The 22,157-nt window shown below is 45.2% G+C and overlaps 1 protein-coding gene across 1 annotated transcript in view; it reads right to left on the reverse strand.

Moving 5' to 3' along the window:
* LOC143766805 (uncharacterized) overlaps positions 1 to 22,128 on the reverse strand; it is a 63,946-nt gene extending 41,818 nt beyond the window's left edge. Inside the window, exons 1-6 of the mRNA XM_077254768.1 lie at positions 22,052 to 22,128; positions 19,057 to 19,206; positions 18,748 to 18,927; positions 18,542 to 18,665; positions 18,365 to 18,462; positions 18,076 to 18,166 (exon numbers count right to left, since the gene is read on the reverse strand). Of these exons, the coding sequence (XP_077110883.1) occupies positions 18,076 to 18,166; positions 18,365 to 18,462; positions 18,542 to 18,665; positions 18,748 to 18,927; positions 19,057 to 19,134 (571 nt within the window). The 5' untranslated portion in view covers positions 19,135 to 19,206; positions 22,052 to 22,128. The remainder of the gene's footprint in view (positions 1 to 18,075; positions 18,167 to 18,364; positions 18,463 to 18,541; positions 18,666 to 18,747; positions 18,928 to 19,056; positions 19,207 to 22,051) is intronic.
* Positions 22,129 to 22,157: the final 29 nt, after the last annotated feature.

A 22,157-nucleotide genomic window follows, 5' to 3' on the forward strand; every position in this document is an offset into this window, starting at 1 on the left:
CTGCTCTCCAATATGGTGCTCCTTCACTTCTGAGCTCTGTCATGCGCCAAAACAGTGGTTTACCCCCACATATGGGATGTCAGCATCCTCAGAAGAAATTGAACAACTTTTGGGAGTTCAATTTCTCCTGTTACCCTTTTGAAAAAAAATTGAGGGTGAAAAAATAATTTTGTGTGGAAAAAATATGATTTTTTACTTTCATGGCTCTACTTAATTAACTTCTGTGAAGCACTTGAGGGTTTCAAGTGCCCATCACACATCTAGATAAGTTCCTTGGGGGTCTAGTTTCCAAAATCGGGTCACTTGTTTGGGGTTTCCACTGTTTAGACACCTCATGGGCTCTGACAATGTGACATGACACCCACAAATTCCAGAAAAATCTGCTCTCCAATATGGCACTCCTTCCATTCTGAGCTCTGCCATGCGCACAAACAGTAGTATTCCCCCACATATGGGGTATCGGCGTGCTCAGGAGAAATTGCACAACAAATTGTATGGAGCAATTTCTCCTGTTACCCTAATGAAAATGCAAAATATGGAGCTAAAAAGGTTTGTGAAAAATGTTATTTTTTTTCTTTTTTTCCACAGCTCTACATTATAAGCTTCTGTGAAGCACCTCTGGGTTCAAGGTGTTCAATACTGTACACATCGAGATAAGTTCCCTAAGGGGTCTAGTTTCCAAAATGGTGTCACGTCACTCTTGCGAAAGTAAAAAAAAATTAGGTCTAAAAGACCATTTTTGTGAAAGAAAAGTAAATGTTTAATTTTTTCCTTCCACATTCCATTTATTCCTGTGAAGCACCTGAAGGGTTAATAAACTTCTTGAATGTGGATTTGAGCATCTTGAGGGGGGCAGTTTTTAGAATGGTGTCACTTTTGAGTATTTTCTGTTATATTGACCCCCCAAAGTCACATCAAATGTGAGGTGGTCCCTAAAAAAAAATGGTTTTGTAAATTTTGTTGTAAAAATGAGAAATTGCTGGTAAATTTTTAACCCTTATAACTTCCTAACAAAAAAATTTTTTTTTTCCAAAAATTGTGCTGATTTAAAGTAGACATGAGGGAAATGTTATTTATTAACTATTTTGTGTGATATGACTCTGATTTAAAGGGAACCTGTCACCCCGGTTTTTCACTCGGAGATAAAAATACCGCTACATAGGGCATGAGCTGTGCTTTACAAAAGTGTGTTTTTTCTACCCTGATTCCCCACCTAAGCTGCCGAAATTACTTACCAATGTCGCCGTTTTCGCTTGTCAATCATGCTGGTCTGGTCATATGGGCGTGGTGACAAAGCTGTTTCTTCCCCCAGATCTTGCTTAGGTTTCCGTTGGTGGCGTAGTGGTTTGTGACTGCGCAGGTGACGAAAAACAGCGCGTTCTGCGCTATATCCCTGGTGATCGGTGGGGGCGGCCATCTTCCTGTGGCCACGCGTGCGCAGATGGAGCGCTCTGCTGCCCGGGGCTTCAGGAAAATGGCCACGGGATGCCGCGCGTGCGCAGATGGAGATCGCAGCCGCCATTTTCCTGAAGCCGAGATGCGAACTCTGCTTCACGAAAATGGCCGCCGCGATCTCCATCTGCGCACTTTTCCTGAAGCCCCGGGCAGCAGAGCGCTCCAACTGCGCACGCGCGGCCACAGGAAGATGGCCGCCCCCACCGATCACCAGGGATATAGCGCAGATGGCGCTGTTTTTCGTCACCTGCGCAGTCGCAAACCACTACGCCACCAACGGAAACCTAAGCAAGATCTGGGGGAAGAAACAGCTTTGTCACCACGCCCATATGACCAGACCAGCATGATTGACAAGCGAAAACGGCAACTTTGGTAAGTAATTTCGGCAGCTTAGGTGGGGAAACAGGGTAGAAAAAACACACTTTTGTAAAGCACAGCTCATGCCCTATGTAGCGGTATTTTTATCTCCGAATGAAAAACCGGGGTGACAGGTTCCCTTTAAGGACAAAAACATGAAAATTTTGAAAATTGTGAAATTTTCAGAATGTTCGCTTTATTTTACATTTTTTTAACAAATAAATGCAAGTTCTATCAGAGAAATTTTACCACTATCATAAAGTACAATGTGTCACAAGAAAACAATCTCAGAATCACCAGGATTCGTTGAAGAGTTTTAGAGTTATGACCTTATAAAGTGACACTGGTCAGAACTGATAAAATTGTCCCGGTCACGAAGACAAAAACAGGCTCTGGCGCGAAAGGGTTAATATTTTGCTGCACAATCTTTTGAGGCAATCACTGCAATCAATCGATTCCTGTAACTGTCAATGAGACTTCTGCTCCTCTCGACTGGTATTTTGGCCGCTCCTCAAGAGTAAACTGCTCCGGTTGTTTGCTGTTTGAAGGTTGCCTTTTCCAGACGGCATGTTTCAGCTCTTTCCAAAGATGGTTCAGAATAGTCCAATGTTTTCCTCTCAGCCATTCTTGGGTGTTTCTAGCTGTGTGTTTTGGGTCATTATCCTGTTGCAAGACCCATGACCTGTGACTGAGACCAAGCTTTCTGACACTGGGCAGCACATTTCTCTCTAGAATTCCTTGATAGTCTTGAGATTTCATTGTACCCTGCACAGATTCTAGACACCATGTGACAGATGCATCAAAGCAGCCCCAGAACATAACAGAGCCTCCTCCATGTTTCACAGTAGGGACTGTGCTCTTTTCTTGATATGTTTCAAATTTCCGTCTGTTAACATAGAGCTGATGTGACTTGCCAAAAAGTTCCATTCTTGTCTCATCTGTCCATAGGACATTCTCCCAGAAGCTTTGTGGCTTGTCAACATGTAGTTTAGTTTAGTTTAAAGGGCGATGAGCAAGGCAATCCTTGGGATATGGAATATAGAATATAGTGCCAAGCATGTTCATGGTGGAGATCTTTTGAGCTGCCAGTAGACCACAAACAGTGAACAACAAAAGGTGGAGGGCACCAACCACAATACTTTAAGCAATAAAGGGGATCAACCCAGGGTATGTCTAGAAATGTGGATAAATAACAAAAAAGGAAAAAGAGACATAACCAACTGGGGAGCACCCAAGACAATCATATCAAATATCATTGAATTTTTAGAAAAATAGTTTATTTATTAGAATCCAAAACACACAAGGAACAAGTAAAAACATTTAAAAACAATAGAGTGACAGACCCCATAAAGAGGTAGAATCCCTTTGGACCCAAACATGCAATGTCAATAATTATACAATATCAAAAATAACATAGGCAATCTATACTAGAGAGCAGGCCTAATAATATGAGCCTGTACCGGCCACATTTGTGGGCATGCAAAAAATATATACCAGTCACTAGTAGTCTTAGCAGGAAAATGAGTATATCTGTGTCAAGCCAACAGGGCTATATGTAAACCGACAGTCTCCTGGTGGTGCAAAAGACTCAAAAAATGGCAAATATAGTCATATAGACTGATGTTATGAAATAAAGACCAAACCTAGTGCAATACTGAACAATGGGAAGACCAGACGGATTTCCCTGCCTATTGTTTCAATGCAACTTACATACCCAAAAAGTAGAATCTGAAGCTCACTAAAATTCCAATCCACATGGAAAAAATGTCCATGATGGGAAAAATCAATCAGGCCTGCCCCAGAGCAATGTTTGAGAACCGGTGGAAGGGACCAGAGAGGGTCATAGACCCAACGCGTGTCGCCACGGCGGTGGCTTCATCAGGGGTAAAAGTGATAGTGAAGGACTCTAACACATATTAATATATATACACTACCGGGGGGCGTGGCCTAGCTGCAGATGGAGTAGGTCAAACAGTGTGGGAGCTCCATGACCAGGAACTTTAAAGCGGCTCATATCTTCTTCCCGGGGGACTCTCTGTCTCCTATAATACCAGCATTGCTCCCTGGTGCGACGGTGAGTGTATGGGGAAATCCAGAGCCAGCACACGCGACCCGTCCAGGCGGATTATAGATTTCTTTGCGGCCTCCCCCCGGCTGCTGCAGGATCCCAAGATGGCGCCGTCTTCACCCAGAGCTTCCCGCTCCTCACAACGCAACGCTCAAGCGTCGCTTTCGGGCGCTTCATCACTCCCGAGCGTTGCGGTTTCCAACACTGCAGCGTCGGGAGAATCCGGTGACTGCTGCTTTACTTAAAGATCTGCTTGGGGATCTCAGGGCCTCCATTCAGGAAGACATCCGCACCATGCTGGCAGAGCTGAAAGGAGAGGTGGTGGAGCTGGGGAACCGCACGGATCGTTTGGAGCGTAAGATGGTGGAGCTGATCTCATCTCATAATGAATTATGGGACGCTCAAGAGTATCTGCAAGATCTGCTCATGCCAAAACCATGGATTTGGAAGATAGGTCCAGAAGGAACAATGTTAAACTTAGAGGCGTTGGAGAATCTGTACTTCCAGGAGACTTGAAAGTTTTCTTGCAGGATTTTATCGCTGCTGCTCTCCCTCACTTTGCCCCAAGGGACATTATAATTGATCGCATACACCGGATTCCTAAGCCGACTGGTCTTGGACCTTCGGTCCCAAGAGATGTGCTCGCCCGCATACACTTCTACGAAATGAAGGAGAACTTTCTCCAGGCTCTGAGGAAAAATCCTGCTTTACCTGAAAGATTTGCCTCTATCACCTTCTTCCCGGACCTCTCCCCGGGCACCCTGGCTCTCCGTAAAGCTTTTGGACCCTACGCTGCTGTTCTCAGGGAAAAAGGCATTCCGTATCGTTAGGGATTTCCCACTAAGCTTCTCATCCGCAAAGATGGATCCATCACCACCTGCCTGACCCCGTCCCACGCGGCGTCTGCATTGGCGGGATGGGGCCTGTCGGCTCCTGGTTCCCCAGTCTCGAGGGGTCCCTCTGGGTCTGGGAATGGCCGTAATCCCAAGGCCCGTGTTGCATCGGACTGGGAGGTCGCTTGAAGAATGTTACCACCTTTGGTTCCTGGCTATTTCCCGCAATATTTTGGTACTTTTTTCCTCTTTTGAGGTTTTTCTTTTTTTTTTTTATTTCATATGTTGTGCTGGTCTCCTTGTAGGAGTATTTGCAGCACTTCAATTTTTTTGCCCCATAGGTGAACTGTTTTTTCTGATTTTCACCTTCTGGACTCAGGATTTGCCTGAATGGACCTTGATGTCCTAATTTTTGTGTTGTTTGTTCTGTTTGTCCTTCCCTCCCCCCTCCCACCCACCCGGTTCCCCCCCACGCATGTTCTGGTCCGCAGTTCTCATGTTGTTTCTTCTTGTGCATACTTCACTGGTGCTCATTATGAGCTAAGTCTATTTATACTGTTTTACCATGAGTGTTTCGCTGTATTCCATTAATGTAAATGGTCTCAACTCCCCGGGCAAGAGGTCGATTGTCTGGAGGTATCTGGGTAAATCTCGTCGGGACATTATATGTCTTCAAGAAACACATTTATTGAAATGTGATAATGTTAGAATGTACTCAGGTTTATATCCACAACAATTCTTTGCAAATGGTCCGTCAAAGAAGGCGGGAGTAGCGATTTTCTTTAGCAAAGCCAATGCCTTCCAACTGATCCGTTCCATTGTAGATCCGATGGGTAGGTTCGCTTTTTTCTGACCTTTCTAAAGCTCGCATGCGTGTTCGCCAATTACTTCTACATAAAGCTGAAAATGCCCTGAGGAAAACTAAAGCCAGATTCTATGCAATGGGGGATCGGGTGGGTGCTGTTCTCGCTAGGCGCGTTAGGAGGAGAGAGGCTCAATCCAAGATTCCATTCCTGTTTGGGTCTGACGGTTCTCGTGTTTACAATCCCATCCATATTGCTGAGGAGTTTGCTTCGTATTACTCCTCTCTGTATGATCTTGGTTCTGACCCGGGAGTCCCTCAGCCCTCACCGGAGCTAATCATGGCGTTCTTGGAGAAAGCTAATCTTCCCTCGGTCAATGCGGAGCAGCTTTCCTTTCTGAACTCTCCTATTGTTGAATCTGAGCTTTCCCAAATTGTCAGGGACTCTAATAAATGTTCTTCTCCAGGCCCGGACGGTTTTCCTTTTCTCTACTATGCACAATTCCTCTCTGTCCTCTCCCCTTTTCTCCTTCGCTTATTTAACAACTGGGCGTCTGTTGGCAGCATCAGGGCGGAGGGGTTGGAGGCCTCCATCGCGACCCTCCCTAAACCGGGGAAGCCCACAACGTCTCCGGGAAATTTTCGCCCCATAGCCCTCCTGAATTGCGACGTTAAAATCTATGCTAAAATCTGGGCCAATAGATTGATAGCGGTGCTCCCCAGCCTTATACACCCCGACCAAGTTGGGTTTGTCCCTGGTAGGCAGACCAGAGATGGCACAAGACGACTGATTGATCTCCTGGATGTGGTGGAGAGGGAGGGTCTCCCCAGTGTTTTCCTGTCTCTCGATGCCGAAAAGGCGTTTGACAGGGTGCACTGGGGATATATCGAGCTCACGCTTGGAAAATTTGGGCTTACAGGACTGATTTCCAAGGCCATTATGGCTCTATACTCTAATCCCTGTGCGTCGGTTTGCTCGGGCGGCTTTAAATCTCGGACATTCCCGATTTTGAACGGGACCCGTCAGGGCTGTCCCCTCTGCCCCCTTATTTTTGCTCTGATCATGGAGCCTATGGCTGCCTTAATTAGACAGTGCCCTGATATTAAGGGGGTGCGGGTTGGGGAGACTGAACATAAAATTGGACTTTACGCTGACGATGTAGTGCTGACTTGTACCTCGGCTTTAACTTCACTGAACGCGATCACTTCAATTTTATCCCAATTTTCCGCGGTATCATATTATAAACTTAATCTGACTAAATCCATTATTTTCCCCCTTTTTCTTCCGGTTGATCTCCAAATTCAAAATCAATCTAAATTTGCGTTTATTTGGGCCCCTATGGGGTTTTCCTACCTGGGCGTCCGGATAACTAGATTGGATAACATCGTTCGTTCTAATTGTGAGGAAACCATCACCGAAATTAGGAGGGGCATCGATCAGCTATCGAGCTCTTCGCTCTCGTGGATGGCCCGTATACAAACCGTTAAAATGCTATTTCTCCCCAAAATTATCTATTTATTTCGGTGCCTTCCCCTTTCCATACCTTCCAAATTTATTTCAGCTTTCCAATCAATCATAGATCGGTTTATTTGGAATAACAAGCCACACAGGATTAAGCGCCAAATCATGTCCCTTCCGTACTCTATGGGTGGTTTGGGTGTTCCCTCGATTCAGTTTTACAATAGGGCGGCGATCTTAGAGCCTCTTAAGCTTTGGTGGGAGGGGAGCTCGCGGTTACCCTGGGTGCTCATTGAATCTCATTTCGCCCCCAGAAATTCTCTCAAATTACTTCTGGAGCTTTGGCTGCTCAAGGTCTCTCCTCGTGGCCCTACTCTTCGCTCTATCAAGACGGCCTCTAAAATATGGTCATCTGTTTGTTCTTCCCAATTCCTATTTATGTATGACTATGTCTCCCTACGGGCCCTGGAGTGTGCTATTGGGCACACCTCTCTCTCCTCCTGGGAGATGCGGGGGGTGCGCCGGGTGGCTGACCTGTTTGGCTCGGATGGCTTATTTGTCCTTGCGGGTAGATCTTCTCTCTCTGGCAGAGATTTCTTTCAATATCTACAACTCCGCAGTTTTCTCAGGTCGCGTCGGCTATTCGGTGCCCCCCCCGCCTCTGTCGGAGGACCCAGCACACCGGTTCTTTAGACCGGCCACTCTCGTGCCCCATGGCGTTTCTATTATCTATAAGGCCCTCATATCCCATGATATTCCTGCTAAGCTTCCTTTTATGATTTCCTGGGAGTCCTCTCTTGGTTTTGATGCATCCTTAGAGGACTGGCACTTTGCGATGGTACACCCTTCTAAGTATTCCTCGTGTATAGGCCACTTGGAGCAGTCTAAAAAGATCCAGCTGCAGTGGTACCTCACCCCTGCTCGCATGGCCAGGTTTGGTCCCTCTGCTTCCCCTCTCTGTTGGGAGGGGGTGCGGGGCTATTGGTTCCGGTTCCCATATACGGTGGTCCTGTCCACGGGTTCAGGTCTTCTGGCGTCAAGTTGAGACTCTAATCGCGGAAGTCATCCAGGTTCCTTTTGTTTTAAGCGGGTGTCTGGCTGTTTTGGGTGTCTCTCTCGCGGGATTCCCCTCCCCTCTCCGACCGATAATCTCTAATATTTTGATCGCTGCCAGACAATGTATAGCGAGTCACTGGAGATCTTCAGATATCCCATCTATGGCTGCTTTGATTTCCAAGATTAACCTTCATTTTACCTATGAAGCAATTATGGCACAGAGTCTCTCCAAGAAAAATAAGGTGCTCTCCTGGTGGGATCCTTGGGTTTCCTCGGTTCACATTCCTCCGTCCGCCCTTGCTCTCATTTAGTATCTTTTGTAAGCGGTGATTTGTGTTATAGTTAATTTTGTATTCTATGCTAAAATTGCTGTGATTCTAGAACAATGTGTATTGTTCCCCTTCCCACTTGTTCCTTTTTCCCTCCTTGTTTCTCCTGCGGGGGATTTTTGTATGTACCTATTTCTTTATTGCTAATAAAAAGTTAATTGGTTAAAAAAAAAAAAAATATATATATATATATATATATATATATATATATATATATACACACTACCTAAGTGGCATGAGTGCGAACAGCTGAGAACGCAAGTGGAGTACAAATCATTATGATCACGCCACACCTGGGAGGTGTGTGTATGTAGTACGCCGGGTATACCAAAATGGACGACTAGAATAGAAGAGCGCATGCGCAATCGGCGCCAACCTGGAAGTAAACAAAGTGCAGCCGGGTAATTTGCAATGAAGGATTAGAATATACAGCGCATGCGCGGAGATGTAGTAGCGACCGCTGATGAATAAGGCTGCATATATAACAAGCACAATGGACTCCTTATAATGCGCACGCGCAGAGGCGGCATTAGAAATAATGAACAGATAAGAGTAAACTTTGTTGCGCTTGCGCAGGAGGATAATGGCAGCCCCAGAGACATAAGTGCTGAACTTAACACAAATGTCAGAGAACAAATATAGTGCGTTCACACACTGACGGTCTGTAAGTACTACACATCTATATATATATAAGAGGCATCGTGATTACTTGCTAATCCCGCCCCCTGCACAGTAGCTCCGCCCCCACACATCACCACACACAATCCTGCCCCCACCACATTACCACAGGTAATCCCGCCCACCCACCACAACACATAATCCCGCCCGCCCACCACATCATCACACATAATCCCGCACCCCACCACATTGCCACACATAATCTCGCCCCCACCCCATTACCACACATAATCCCGTCCTCCCACCCCATTACCACACACAATCCCACCCCATTACCACACATAATAAATCACAACACACAACACCCCCCACATCACCACAAATAATCCCGCCCCCCACATCACCACACATAATCCCGCCCCCCCACCACATTACTACACATAATCCCGCCCACACCCCATTACCACACAATCCCGCCCCCACATCACCATATATACATATATATAAGAGGCATCGTGATTACTTGCTAATCCCGCCCCCTGCACAGTAGCTCCGCCCCCACACATCACCACACACAATCCTGCCCCCACCACATTACCACAGGTAATCCCGCCCACCCACCACAACACATAATCCCGCCCGCCCACCACATCACCACACATAATCCCGCACCCCACCACATTGCCACACGTAATCCCGCCCCCACCCCATTACCACACATAATCTCGCCCCCACCCCATTACCACACATAATCCTGCCCCCCACATCACCACATAATCCCGCCCCACCACATCACCACACATAATCCCGCCCGCCCCATCACCACACATAATCCTGCCCCCCACCCCATCACCACACAATCCCGCCCCCCACCCCATCACCACACACAATCCCGCCCCCCACCCCATTACCACACATAATCCTGCCCCCCACATCACCACATAATCCCGCCCCACCACATCACCACACATAATCTCGCCCCCCCACCCCCACACATAATCCCGCCCCCCACCACATCACCACATAATCCCGCTCGCCCACCACATCACAACACATAATCCCGCCCCCCACCACATCACCACACATAATCCCGCCCCCCACCACATCACCACACATAATCCCGCCCCCACCACATCACCACAAATAATCCCGCCCCCGATCATATCACAACACATAATCCCGTCGCCCACCCCATTACCACACATAATCCCGTCCTCCCACCCCATTACCACACACAATCCCACCCCATTACCACACATAATAAATCACAACACACAACACCCCCCACATCACCACAAATAATCCCGCCCCCCACATCACCACACATAATCCCGCCCCCCCACCACATTACTACACATAATCCCGCCCACACCCCATTACCACACAATCCCGCCCCCACATCACCATACATAATCCCACCCCCCCCCACCAAATCACCACACATAATCCCGCTCTCCACATTACCACACAAGGTTCCGTCCTCACACATTACCACACGAGGCTCCGTCCTCACACATTACCACACGAGGCTCCGTCCTCACACATTACCACACGAGGCTCCGTCCTCACACATTACCACACGTTAATTTACCACCTGTGTAAGCGCTATTGAATGTTGTCATTATTTAGTTTAGTTTAATCACCAGCAGCGTTAATTAGATCGCAATGAGCGTGCCGAGCGGAAACACCTAGTATTATAATACACACCTATGGCGCACAAATAACAGGCATGCAGAACCCCTGTAATGTGCATGCGCAAAAGCAACATGAAAGGTGCTAAACAGATGAGATAAACAGCTTTACACTTGCGCAGAAAGATGATGATAGCCACTGTGCAAGAGTATAGTGGAGATTACTTTTTTTTTTTTTTTTTTTTTTTTTGACCATGTTTTTTTCACAGTTTTTTGCTAATTTTTTATGTTATTTTCTCTTTTTGGATATATGAAACTGTGAATGTGACATTTGGGGTTTCCTCTTTATGAATTCAGTGGGATAAGTCTATTCTGGTATTAGGCTTATGTGAGTAGCTTTCTTCTGTTGAGCTGTCTTGTTCAAAGGGCTTATTAAGGCCTCTCCCTGCCCTATACCCCATAATATTAACATACTGTATATGAATACCCTACTGTAGGTTTTCAGCCTATTGTCTTTTTCTGCTTGGTTTATTTTTCTAATTTTTTCTCTATTTATTTAAATTAGTTTTGCTTATTTTTTAATATTTTTGGTTTTTTTTGGGTCTCTCTTCATTTGTGGCATCACTACTTAGGAATTATAGGGTATTGATAGGGCTGATAGGGCCAGCCTTCGGGAGCGGGGGCGCCAACCGCAGTAATTTAGGGCGTCGACCTCCGCTATTAGGTAGTGGACAGAAATAGGGTATCTGATAGGGACAGTTAGTTTCCCTATATTTCTTCATTGTGTTGTCCTTAATTTTAGAACCTTGTGTATTTTAACTTTATATATTAAAAGTTATATTTTAGGAATCCTTGTTGTTTGGTTTGGTTTTTTTGTAGTCTAGGATTCCATTGGTATTTGCTTTTGGTTCTTTTTTGATATATGAAAGCCGCATATACACTCACCGGCCACTTTATTAGGTACACCATGCTAGTAACGGGTTGGACCCCCTTTTGCCTTCAGAACTGCCTCAATTCTTCGTGGCATAGATTCAACAAGGTGCTGGAAGCATTCCTCAGAGATTTTGGTCCATATTGACATGATGGCATCACACAGTTGCCGCAGATTTGTCGGCTGCACATCCCAAAGATGCTCCATACAAGGCAGGATGGATCCATGCTTTCATGTTGTTTACGCCAAATTCTGACCCTACCATCTGAATGTCGCAGCAGAAATCGAGACTCATCAGACCAAGCAACGTTTTTCCAATCTTCTACTGTCCAATTTCGATGAGCTTGTACAAATTGTAGCCTCAGTTTCCTGTTCTTAGCTGAAAGGAGTGGTACCCGGTGTGGTCTTCTGCTGCTGTAGCCCATCTGCCTCAAAGTTCGACGCACTGTGCGTTCAGAGATGCTCTTAGGCCTACCTTGGTTGTAACGGGTGACGATTTGAGTCACTGTTGCCTTTCTATCAGCTCGAACCAGTCTGCCCATTCTCCTCTGACCTCTGGCATCAACAAGGCATTTCCGCCCACAGAACTGCCGCTCACTGGATTTTTTTTCTTTTTCGGACCATTCTCTGTAAACCCTAGAGATGGTTGTGCGTGAAAATCCCAGTAGATCAGCAGTTTCTGAAATACTCAGACCAGCCCTTCTGGCACCAACAACCATGCCACGTTCAAAGGCACTCAAATCACCTTTCTTCCCCATACTGATGCTCGGTTTGAACTGCAGGAGATTGTCTTGACCATGTCTACATGCCTAAATGCACTGAGTTGCCGCCATGTGATTGGCTGATTAGAAATTAAGTGTTAACAAGAAGTTGGACAGGTGTACCTAATAAAGTGGCCGGTGAGTGTATAAAGAGCACAATAAACATTTAAAAAATGCTTACGTGCAAGGATGACATTAAAGGTAATGAGCAAAGAAGAAGAAGAGCAAAAATTCATTGCGCTTACATAGGAAGATGACAGCAGCCTTAAACCGTGAGAACTACACTTAACACATATGCCCGAGGACAGATGAGGTGGGTTTACACACGGACGGTCTGCGAGTCCTGGCAATGATGCGAGAATTTAGAAGTATCAAACATATGAGTACAAATATGACGCCTTATACCGATACAAAGGATACAGAAGCAAAAAGTAGAGAGGCCAGCACTGCTGAAGGTCAAAACGCAATATCCAAAGTGCACATGCACATAATAAATTCTGACTGTATTTCAAATATGAGATATTTAGCAAATAATTGATCAATTCTTTGAGCTACCCCGCCACTTCACGGCAATCTCATAAAGGGGCAGTCCTAACTCTACGTTTTTTATTACATTGTGCCATTACGGCCTCCTAAATGTATTGAGAGTGAGAGAAAAAAAAAAAAAAAAAGGGACAGACCACATTAAATAACATTACATGACAAACTGTACCTGGAGCATTGACAGAATCACTCCCTTAGTGCCAGGAAGGCGAGCGCGGATAGAGGCCGATCAGGTCCTGTGCGGACATATCAGATCTGGCCTCCACACTGCCAAACCAACACCAAAGTTAAAGCATGAAACTGGCTGAGGCACAGCTGCCTAATTAACTAGAGCCTGAGGCAGGGCAGGGCTGCTGTGTGTGTGTGCACAGCAGCCTATCAATCATAGTGAACCCAGACAGAATGGCGCATATGACCTAGCGTGCGCGGCAACAGTGGTGGTCAGCCACATACCAGTCTCACTCTTTAACTTTTTTTTTTTTTTTTAATTCGTTTATTAAATAACATAAATCAGGTATACATACACGGTTCACAAATTTCAAGTCAGTGTAATTACATTTTGATAATAGTTTCATTGACATAAATCTTAATACACCGAACGGATCATATAAACTCAAGGTATTATAGTATGCCTCATATACTGACAATCCTAAAACTAGAACTATTTTACTGCCAAAACAAAACCCTCTCCATCATATTAACAGAATAGCATTGAAGCTCAACGTGAATAATGTAGTTTCTCAAACTTTGTCATATTGAATCTAGGCCCTCAACCGCATGATGACATGGTGAGGTACGATGAGTTCCACAAATCCCAGATTTTATTGAATTTCTCCAAACAGCCTCTATTCTGATATAAAGTACGTTCGCACGGCACTACTAAATTTACCTGGTCTATCCAGGCCCTAAGAGATGGATGTGTGGTACCCATCCAACGCAAGGCGATTAATTTCCTGGCCAGGAAAAGTGTCTCTCTTAAGAAAATTTGAAGATGATGGTCCCATGTCTCCTCCTCCAATACCCCGAACAAACACACTAACGGAGTCAGGGGAACGGGTATATGTACAAGGGAGGTCAACAACGAGGTTACCTCCTCCCAATAAGAGTGAATGATTGGACAATCCCATATCATGTGTATGAAATCTGCCTCCCCCACATGACACCTGAGACATTCCGAAGATCGGGACCACCCAATCTTAAATAGTCGCAGCGGGGTTAAATATGATTGATGTAGTATGTATAACTGTATCATTTTATTATTAGCTGAGGGGGACACCTTGGTTGGGGATTCAAGGACCATTTCCCAGTCCTCGCCCTGAAGATCAGGCACCAGGACCTTCCACCTTTCCCTGACTGGCAGCAGAGCAGCATCAGCACCCACGGATAACATATAAGTATATAATGCAGAGATGAGGCCACGGGGCCCCTGTGACTTAAAAATCCCTATCAGTGGGAAGGAAGATATCGCCTGCGTCACTTCCACGCTACGAACATGCGACTGAATCGCCGATCTAAGTTGGAGATAGCGAAAGAATTGAGGCCTTGGTACGTCATACCTAAGTTGCAGTTGTTCGAAGGACATCAGGGTACCTTGGTCGTAAAGATTATTAAGCGACGAAACACCGTGTGAAATCCAGAATTGAGCAGACGGGTGATTCAATAATCTCTGGAAATATTCATTATCCCATAAGGGCATTTCAGCTACAATACCATCAAAGTGAATTACCTTTTTCACCTGCCGCCAAATTAGCCTTGCTAGCCTAAGTAATGGTAATAGTCTAGGAGTAGAAGGTTTATTTCCAAGAAACCCAATGGGCAGTCAATCTTGGCAGCATGGGCTAAATGACTCTCTGAATTCGGCAAACATCCCCCAGGCATCCACCCACCCAAAGCTCTAAGCTGTCCAGCTAAATAATATAAAAAAAAATCTGGCAACGCCGCCCCTCCCGTTTGCCTAGATCTGTGTAAAGTAGACAATTTAAGTTTGGGTCTAGCCTTCCCCCAGATAAAGGACGTAGCTAATGAAATTAAGTTTAAAAAAAAGGATTTAGGAACCGGTACTGCACTATGTTGGAGGGAGTAGTTAAGCTTCGGGAGAAGTATCATTTTAATCAAGTTTATGCGACCTGAAACAGATAAAGGCAGTTTACTCCATATAGCGAATTTATGTTTAACAAAATCTAATAACGGTAGAATATTGAACTGTAGATCAAGTCTGCTGTATTTTGATATAATTATTCCTAAGTATTTAAAGCTAGAGACAACCGGTAATGGGGATAACACATCAAGGTGTGCCACTGAGTCATGAGAAAGAGGCATCAGGGCAGACTTGCCCCAGTTAATATATAGTCCCGAATGTCTGCCAAATCTCTCTATAACGGTATTCACATGTGGTAGAGTCTCCTCCACCTCGTCCAGAGACACCACCATGTCGTCTGCATATAGACCAATAGTATCCGTGCGATCTGCTATCGAGATACCCCTAATAGATGATGTGAACCTCACACGAATTGCTAGTGCCTCTATCGCCAGGGCAAATAAGGCCGGAGAGAGAGGACATCCCTGACGGGTCCCTCTTTTTAGGGAGAATGATTCAGAAATAGAGTTGTTAATAATTATCCGGGCTTTCGGCTTCAGATATAATGCGGCGACCCATTTTTGAAATTTAGGGCCAAATTGATATCGTTGTAGACATGCAGATAGGAAAGGCCACTCAAGAGAATCAAATGCCTTAGCCGCGTCCAGCGAGGCCATGGCCCATTTATTCTCAGGTACCAACGTACTATATTGAGCCACTGACTGAACCCTCCTGATATTAATAGAGGTACTCTTACCCGGCATAAAGCCCGTCTGGTCTGGGTGTATTATATCCAGTATTACCGTATTTAACCTGGTAGCTAGAATGTTAGTGAAAATCTTATAATCCACATTAGCTAACGAAATCGGACGATAAGATCCACATTCTAGGGGGTCCTTCCCTTCTTTTTTTAAGACTATAATATTTGCTTCATAATAGGAATCTGGCAAGGAACCACCCTCCCAAATCCCCTGAAAAACTTTCAATAGGATTGGTGTCAGGATATCTCGATATTTTCTATACATCTCTATGGGGAAACGGTCCGGGCCAGGAGCCTTACCAGAAGCCATATCTGTTATGGCCCTATTTATCTCGTCGAGGGTAAAGTTTGCGTCCAAAAATGCTTGCTGTGTAGCAGTCAATGTCAGAAATTCTATGTCTGATAAATAGTTTAGGCATTCCAGAGCATCAGAATTCCCTTTGGAGCTATATAACTCTTTATAGAAATCATAAAAGCATTGGAGTATGTCATCTGTTGAGGTTACTATTGAGTCGTCCGGTTTCCGGATTTTAAGTATAGTATTGGACGTGTTGTGCTGACGCACCTCACTCTTTAACTTTGGTGCTGGTTTGGAGGTGTGGAGGCCGGATCTGATATGTCCGCACAGGACCTGATCGGCCTTCATCTACACTTGTCCTTCCTGGCACCAAGGGGGTGACTCCGAAAAATGCTCCAGGTACAGTTTGCATGTCATAGTTAGTAATGGTGTCTTTCTTTTTGTACTCTTTATACATCTAGGAGGCCGTAATGGCACAATATTAATAAAACACGTAGCGTAGGACTGCCCCATTATGAGATTGCCGTGAAGTGGCGGGGTAGCTCAAAGAATTGATCAATTATCTGCTAAATGTCTCATATTTGAACTACAGTTAGAATTCAGTAGGTGCATGTGCACCATTTGTATTGCGTTCTAACCATAAGCAGTGCTGGCTTCTCCCTTTTTTTTTCTGATACAAAGGATACACTCCATGGAAAATTATCATAAGAGCAACAGCACCAAAGTACTACCGAGTAGAGGGCTTTTCATGATGATATTTATCAAATTATATAACAGAAATACATATAAAAATAGATAAAACTGCATACAAATTGGTCCAAGAAGAAATATTTCTTCAAGAATTCGTTTTATTAGAGCAAATATTGCACCACATCATGTATCCACTCCATTGTTTTTACTTGTTCCTTGTGTGTTTTGGATTCTAATAAATAAACTATTTTTCTAAAAATTCAATGATATTTGATATGATTGTCTTGGGTGCTCCCCAGTTGGTTCTGTATCTTTTTCCTTTTTTTTTTTCATTTAGACCACGAACAGTGCTCCCAATACATTGTGTCCGCAAACTATTCCAGCTAGATCTGCATTCAAACAGCTAAATGGTGCTCCTTCCCTTCTGAACACTGCCATGTGCCCAGAGAGCAGTGTATAATCGTATGTAGGGTATTGTGAGAAGTTGGAAAATAATTTGTAAGATCCATTTGTTTTCTATTATCCTTTGTGAATAATTCCAAAGTTATCACCACATAAAGTGACCACGTCAGATTGTAAAAATGGGGCCTGATTAAGAACACAAAACTGGCTGCGGGAAGAGGTTAAATCAGAGGATTCTGGACACTACTGTAATCAGAAACTGACTATAGACAATAACATCTACTGAAATGCTCAAACTGAACAGTCTCCATCAGTAATAAATGAGGAGCTAGTGGTGAAACCTCTCTGGGGGAATTAGAGCACGGGGCTCGGGGACTTCACAATCTAAACTATCGGAAGCTCCAAGATTTTCTGTCAGATGAGTTTCAAGAAGAAAAATTACACATTTATAGAGAACTGTGTATAATAGTGCAGAGCGGAGATGTCTTATAGGGAACCTGTCAGCAGGATTGTGCTCAGTGACTACAGACAGTGTCAGGTCGGTGCCGTTATACTGATTACACTGATACCTGGTGATGAAATCCATCTTGTGGTTGTTGTTTTATCTGGATTTGTAGTTTTCAGTTAATGAGATTCTCGTGCTCTGGGGCGGGGCTTTATGTGGTGCTTTGATTACATATGCATCTGTATTGGCTTATGACAGGTCACTGGTCGCTCACTACATGGGCCGACAGCCCCTCTCCCTTTGGATCCTAGACCCTGTGGCAAGACGCGTGGTCTCGATCGCTGCCATGGAGACCTGATGTAGTCATGACGACATCCGGGTCTCCAGACCTGAGAGGCTTCCTCTGATGCGCAGTGATGATCAGGAAGTCTCTCAGATCTGTGTATAGAGGCAAAATGGTGATCATTCTAATACGGCCGGACTACACCACCGAGAAAGCAGCCACAGCCGGTGACTGAGAAGAATCTGTGACTTCTCTGCATTTAGTGGTTACTACTCACCTGGGTAGTCATATGTAGGAATCTCCTCTTTACACCACTCATCCCCCCTCACATATGTCTCTGTAGTATTAATATGGGTCAGATCTTCACCCTGAAACAAATATTATAAAAGTCACCGACAGATGGAGAAGTCCCATCTATGATCAGCTCTAATCCTGCCATCTCCACAGTTCTCATTACACAAGTATAAAACATATAATACTGGTGGATAAAACAAGACTGAGCACAAGACCTTCACCGGCGTCTACACATCATAGGGGAGATCTCCTGACACCTTCTCTCCATCTACCTGATGGTCCTGAGGAGCACTGGGATCTTCTTGCTTGCAGTCCTGTGGAAGAAGAGGACGGGGACATCTCTCTGGTGTTGTCCTCTTACTGGATAGATCTGGAGGAAACACATACAGGGAGTGAATACATTCTTTACATACAGATAATTATAGGCCGTGTGTATTTAGTCCTATTACCTGGAGATGTGAGGGGCTGGGGAACCTCCATTATGACGTTCTTGTACAGATCTCTGTGTCCTTCTAAATACTCCCACTCCTCCATGGAGAAATAGACAGCGACATCCTGACACCTTATAGGAACCTGACACATACAATGATACCGTCATCCCCCGATCCCTTCATAGTGTTACTGTATAATGTCCCAGCATTCCCAGCACTGTCACCTCTCCAGTCAGCAGCTCAATCATCTTGTAGGTGAGTTCTAGGATCTTCTGGTCATTGATGTCCTCATGGATCAGGGGGTGAGGTGGAGGCCCCGTGATTGGGCTCAGGGGTCTTCCCCATCCCTCAGACACAGGGTCCTGACAGCGATCACTAGAGGTCTTCTTCACCACTGTGTAATCCTGGTAATGGAGAGACACATTAATAAATCTCACTACAGACATTTCCAGAGTCCTCACCTCTGCAGTTCTGTCCATCTGTTATTCCCATAGATAAGAATGATGTAATGTGACGTCATCAGAATCTCTCACCTCTCCAGTAAGCCGGAAGAGGATCTCTAGGGTGAGGTGTAATATTTTCTCCGCCATCTTGTCTCTGTCCATATCCATCTTTGATGGGTAAATCAGGAAAATTCTCTTTTGCAGAAGATCTTCACTGAGAGGATCCGATATTGTAGAGACCTGAATGAGAAGATGAGCCGATGTAACATCATAAGAATCCTGTGTAATAATACAATTACTGGAGATAATAAGGGAAACATATGAGGAGATTTATTATTTTACAGTATTTAGTTTCCTTCTTTCCATCTACTAATAAATCCTATATATTTAGGCCACAGACAACAAGCAGTTTCTTCCTCGGAGTCGGCAGCTGAATACGTTTCTCATAGACTCATCTTCCATAACGCTAATTCTCGTCTCATTTACCGACCCTGGAATCGGCATTAGCAATACTGCAGGAGATATTCATTACACGTGACATGAGAAATAACTACTTCATGATGAGGACGACATCTTCATCTTCTACTACGGCTCTAGAAACATATTAGGCCAGAGTCGGTCACTGACTCCATCACCACCGGCCGTCTATATGAAGGTTTCACGTCTTCCCGCACTGTAATCTTCTATCACGTTAGATCTCAGCTCTGATTCAAACATAGAAATTTGTTTATAGCATAGGAAGGGGATAATACCCGTGGAGCTTCCCAGGCTATTAAAATGGCGGACCACCCAAAAAAGTGATGTAGGGTCCCCCTATATTTAATAACCAGCCAATTCTGGCACTTAGCATCTCTCTTCCCAATTGCCCTTTAGTGGATATCGCTGAAATTGTGATGATGGAAAGGAGAGGGTGACCAATACCACACCCCACCAAGCCCTATCAATTCATAGGCATCATAGCAACCGAGTGGGCTACCGTTTTGGATGATACACTCCTGCCTATCCAACTATCGTATGGCAAATATCTCATAGATCATGGGTTCATTAGTATTTGCACCAAGAATGAGGCTAAGTGAGTATTTATTAATTGTCGGTGGTCGGAGGTAGTCAGTGAGGTGGATGGTACCATATTGTGCATGTAGGGGGCAGTACTGTGGGAACATTAAAAAGTGGGGGTATGGCAATACTGAGGGGACATCATACTGTGTGTGAGGGGGATGCCAGTCCTGTGGAAACATTATCCAGTGTCTGTGGGAGGCTACTATTGTAGGAACAAAATACTGTGTGTGGTGGGATGCTGGTACTGGGGGAACTTTATACTGTGTGTGGAGGTATGGCGGTACTATGAGAACATTATACTGTGTGTGGGGGTATGGCGGTACTGTAGGAACATTATACTGTGTGTGGGGGTATGGAGGTACTATGAGAACATTATACTGTGTGTGGGGGTATGGCGGTACTGTAGGAACATTATACTGTGTGTGGGGGTATAGCGGCACTATGAGAACATTATACTGTGTGTGGGGGTATGGCGGTACTATGAGAACATTATACTGTGTGTGGGGGTATGGTGGTACTATGAGAACATTATACTGTGTGTGGGGTATGGCGGTACTGTAGGAACATTATACTGTGGGGGTATGGCGGTACTATGAGAACATTATACTGTGTGGGGGTATGGCGGTACTATGAGAACATTATATTCTGTGTGGGGGTATGGCGGTACTATGAGAACATTATATTCTGTGTGGGGGTATGGCGGTACTATGAGAACATTATACTGTGTGTGGGGGTATGGCGGTACTATGAGAACATTATACTGTGTGGGGGTATGGCGGTACTGTGAGAACATTATACTGTGTGTGGGGGTATGGTGGTACTATGAGAACATTATACTGCGTGTGGGGGTATGGCGGTACAATGAGAACATTATACTGTGTGTGGGGGTATGGTGGTACTATGAGAACATTATACTGTGTGTGGGGGTATGGAGGTACTATGAGAACATTATACTGTGTGGGGGTATGGCGGTACTATGAGAACATTATACTGTGTGTGGGGGTATGGCGGTACTGTGAGAACATTATACTGTGTGGGGGTATGGCGGTACTATGAGAACATTATACTGTGTGTGGGGGTATGGCGGTACTATGAGAACATTATACTGTGTGTGGGGGTATGGCGGTACTATGAGAACATTATACTGTGTGTGGGGGTATGGCGGTACTATGAGAACATTATACTGTGTGGGGGGATGGCAGTACTGTGGGGACATTATCCTGTGTCTGTGGGAAGCCTCTATTGTGGGAACAGAATACTGTGTGTGGGGGTATCGTGGTACTATGAGAACATTATACTGTGTGGGGGTATGGCGGTACTATGAGAACATTATGCTGTGTGTGGGGGTATGGCGGTACTATGAGAACATTATACTGTGGGGGGGGGGGTATGGCGGTAGTGTGAAAATCCCTTTTTTACGAGAGCTGCCAGTACTGTGGAAACATTATACTGTGTGAGCGGCATCATATATATTACATAAGGGGTGTAATAAGGAGAGTCATAAAAAAGCCTCCTCAGGGCTGTGCTGCATTTGTACAGACTGCTATCTGCCGTCCAGACGGGATCATGTGACACCAATGGGAAGAGGGAGGGTTTCCGGAGGGAAGAGTCTAGAGGGTGCACCTGGTCAGGAGACCTTGATGGCGCAGTTACTGATATTATAAAGGCCGGAGCCCCAAAGGCAGAACAGATTTGGCGCCAACAAAGGAAAGGGGTGCGGGGAAGAATCTGAGGTACCAGCTCCTGGTAAAGTGCCCGAGGCAGCTGGGTGTGGGGCAGAACCTGCTTACAGGGCATAATGGGGGCATTACACTGTGTGGGGCCAAGAAAGGGGCCCTGTACTAGGAGAACACTCCGCTCCTCACTTCCTGTCCTCCATAGTTGGCTCGTATGTATCTATTACAGGAAACAGAACAACAACGTTATGGTTCTTATAAAGGGGCAACAACACCCCCAAAAGAGTCTCCTCCGTGCAGAAGGGGTTAATGTCCCCGGCTGCGCTCAGTAATGAGGAATCTCCACATACCTCCACCTGCAGAGCCGCACTCCACAGATATGGCTGCTCTGTGCGCACAGGACCTGTGATGAGGTCACAGGGGGAGGAGTCAGGGGTCACGTGATGAGGGGCCTCA

This window comes from Ranitomeya variabilis, chromosome 4 (assembly GCF_051348905.1).
Source record: "Ranitomeya variabilis isolate aRanVar5 chromosome 4, aRanVar5.hap1, whole genome shotgun sequence".
In the NCBI taxonomy this organism is placed as follows: Eukaryota; Metazoa; Chordata; class Amphibia; order Anura; family Dendrobatidae; genus Ranitomeya; species Ranitomeya variabilis.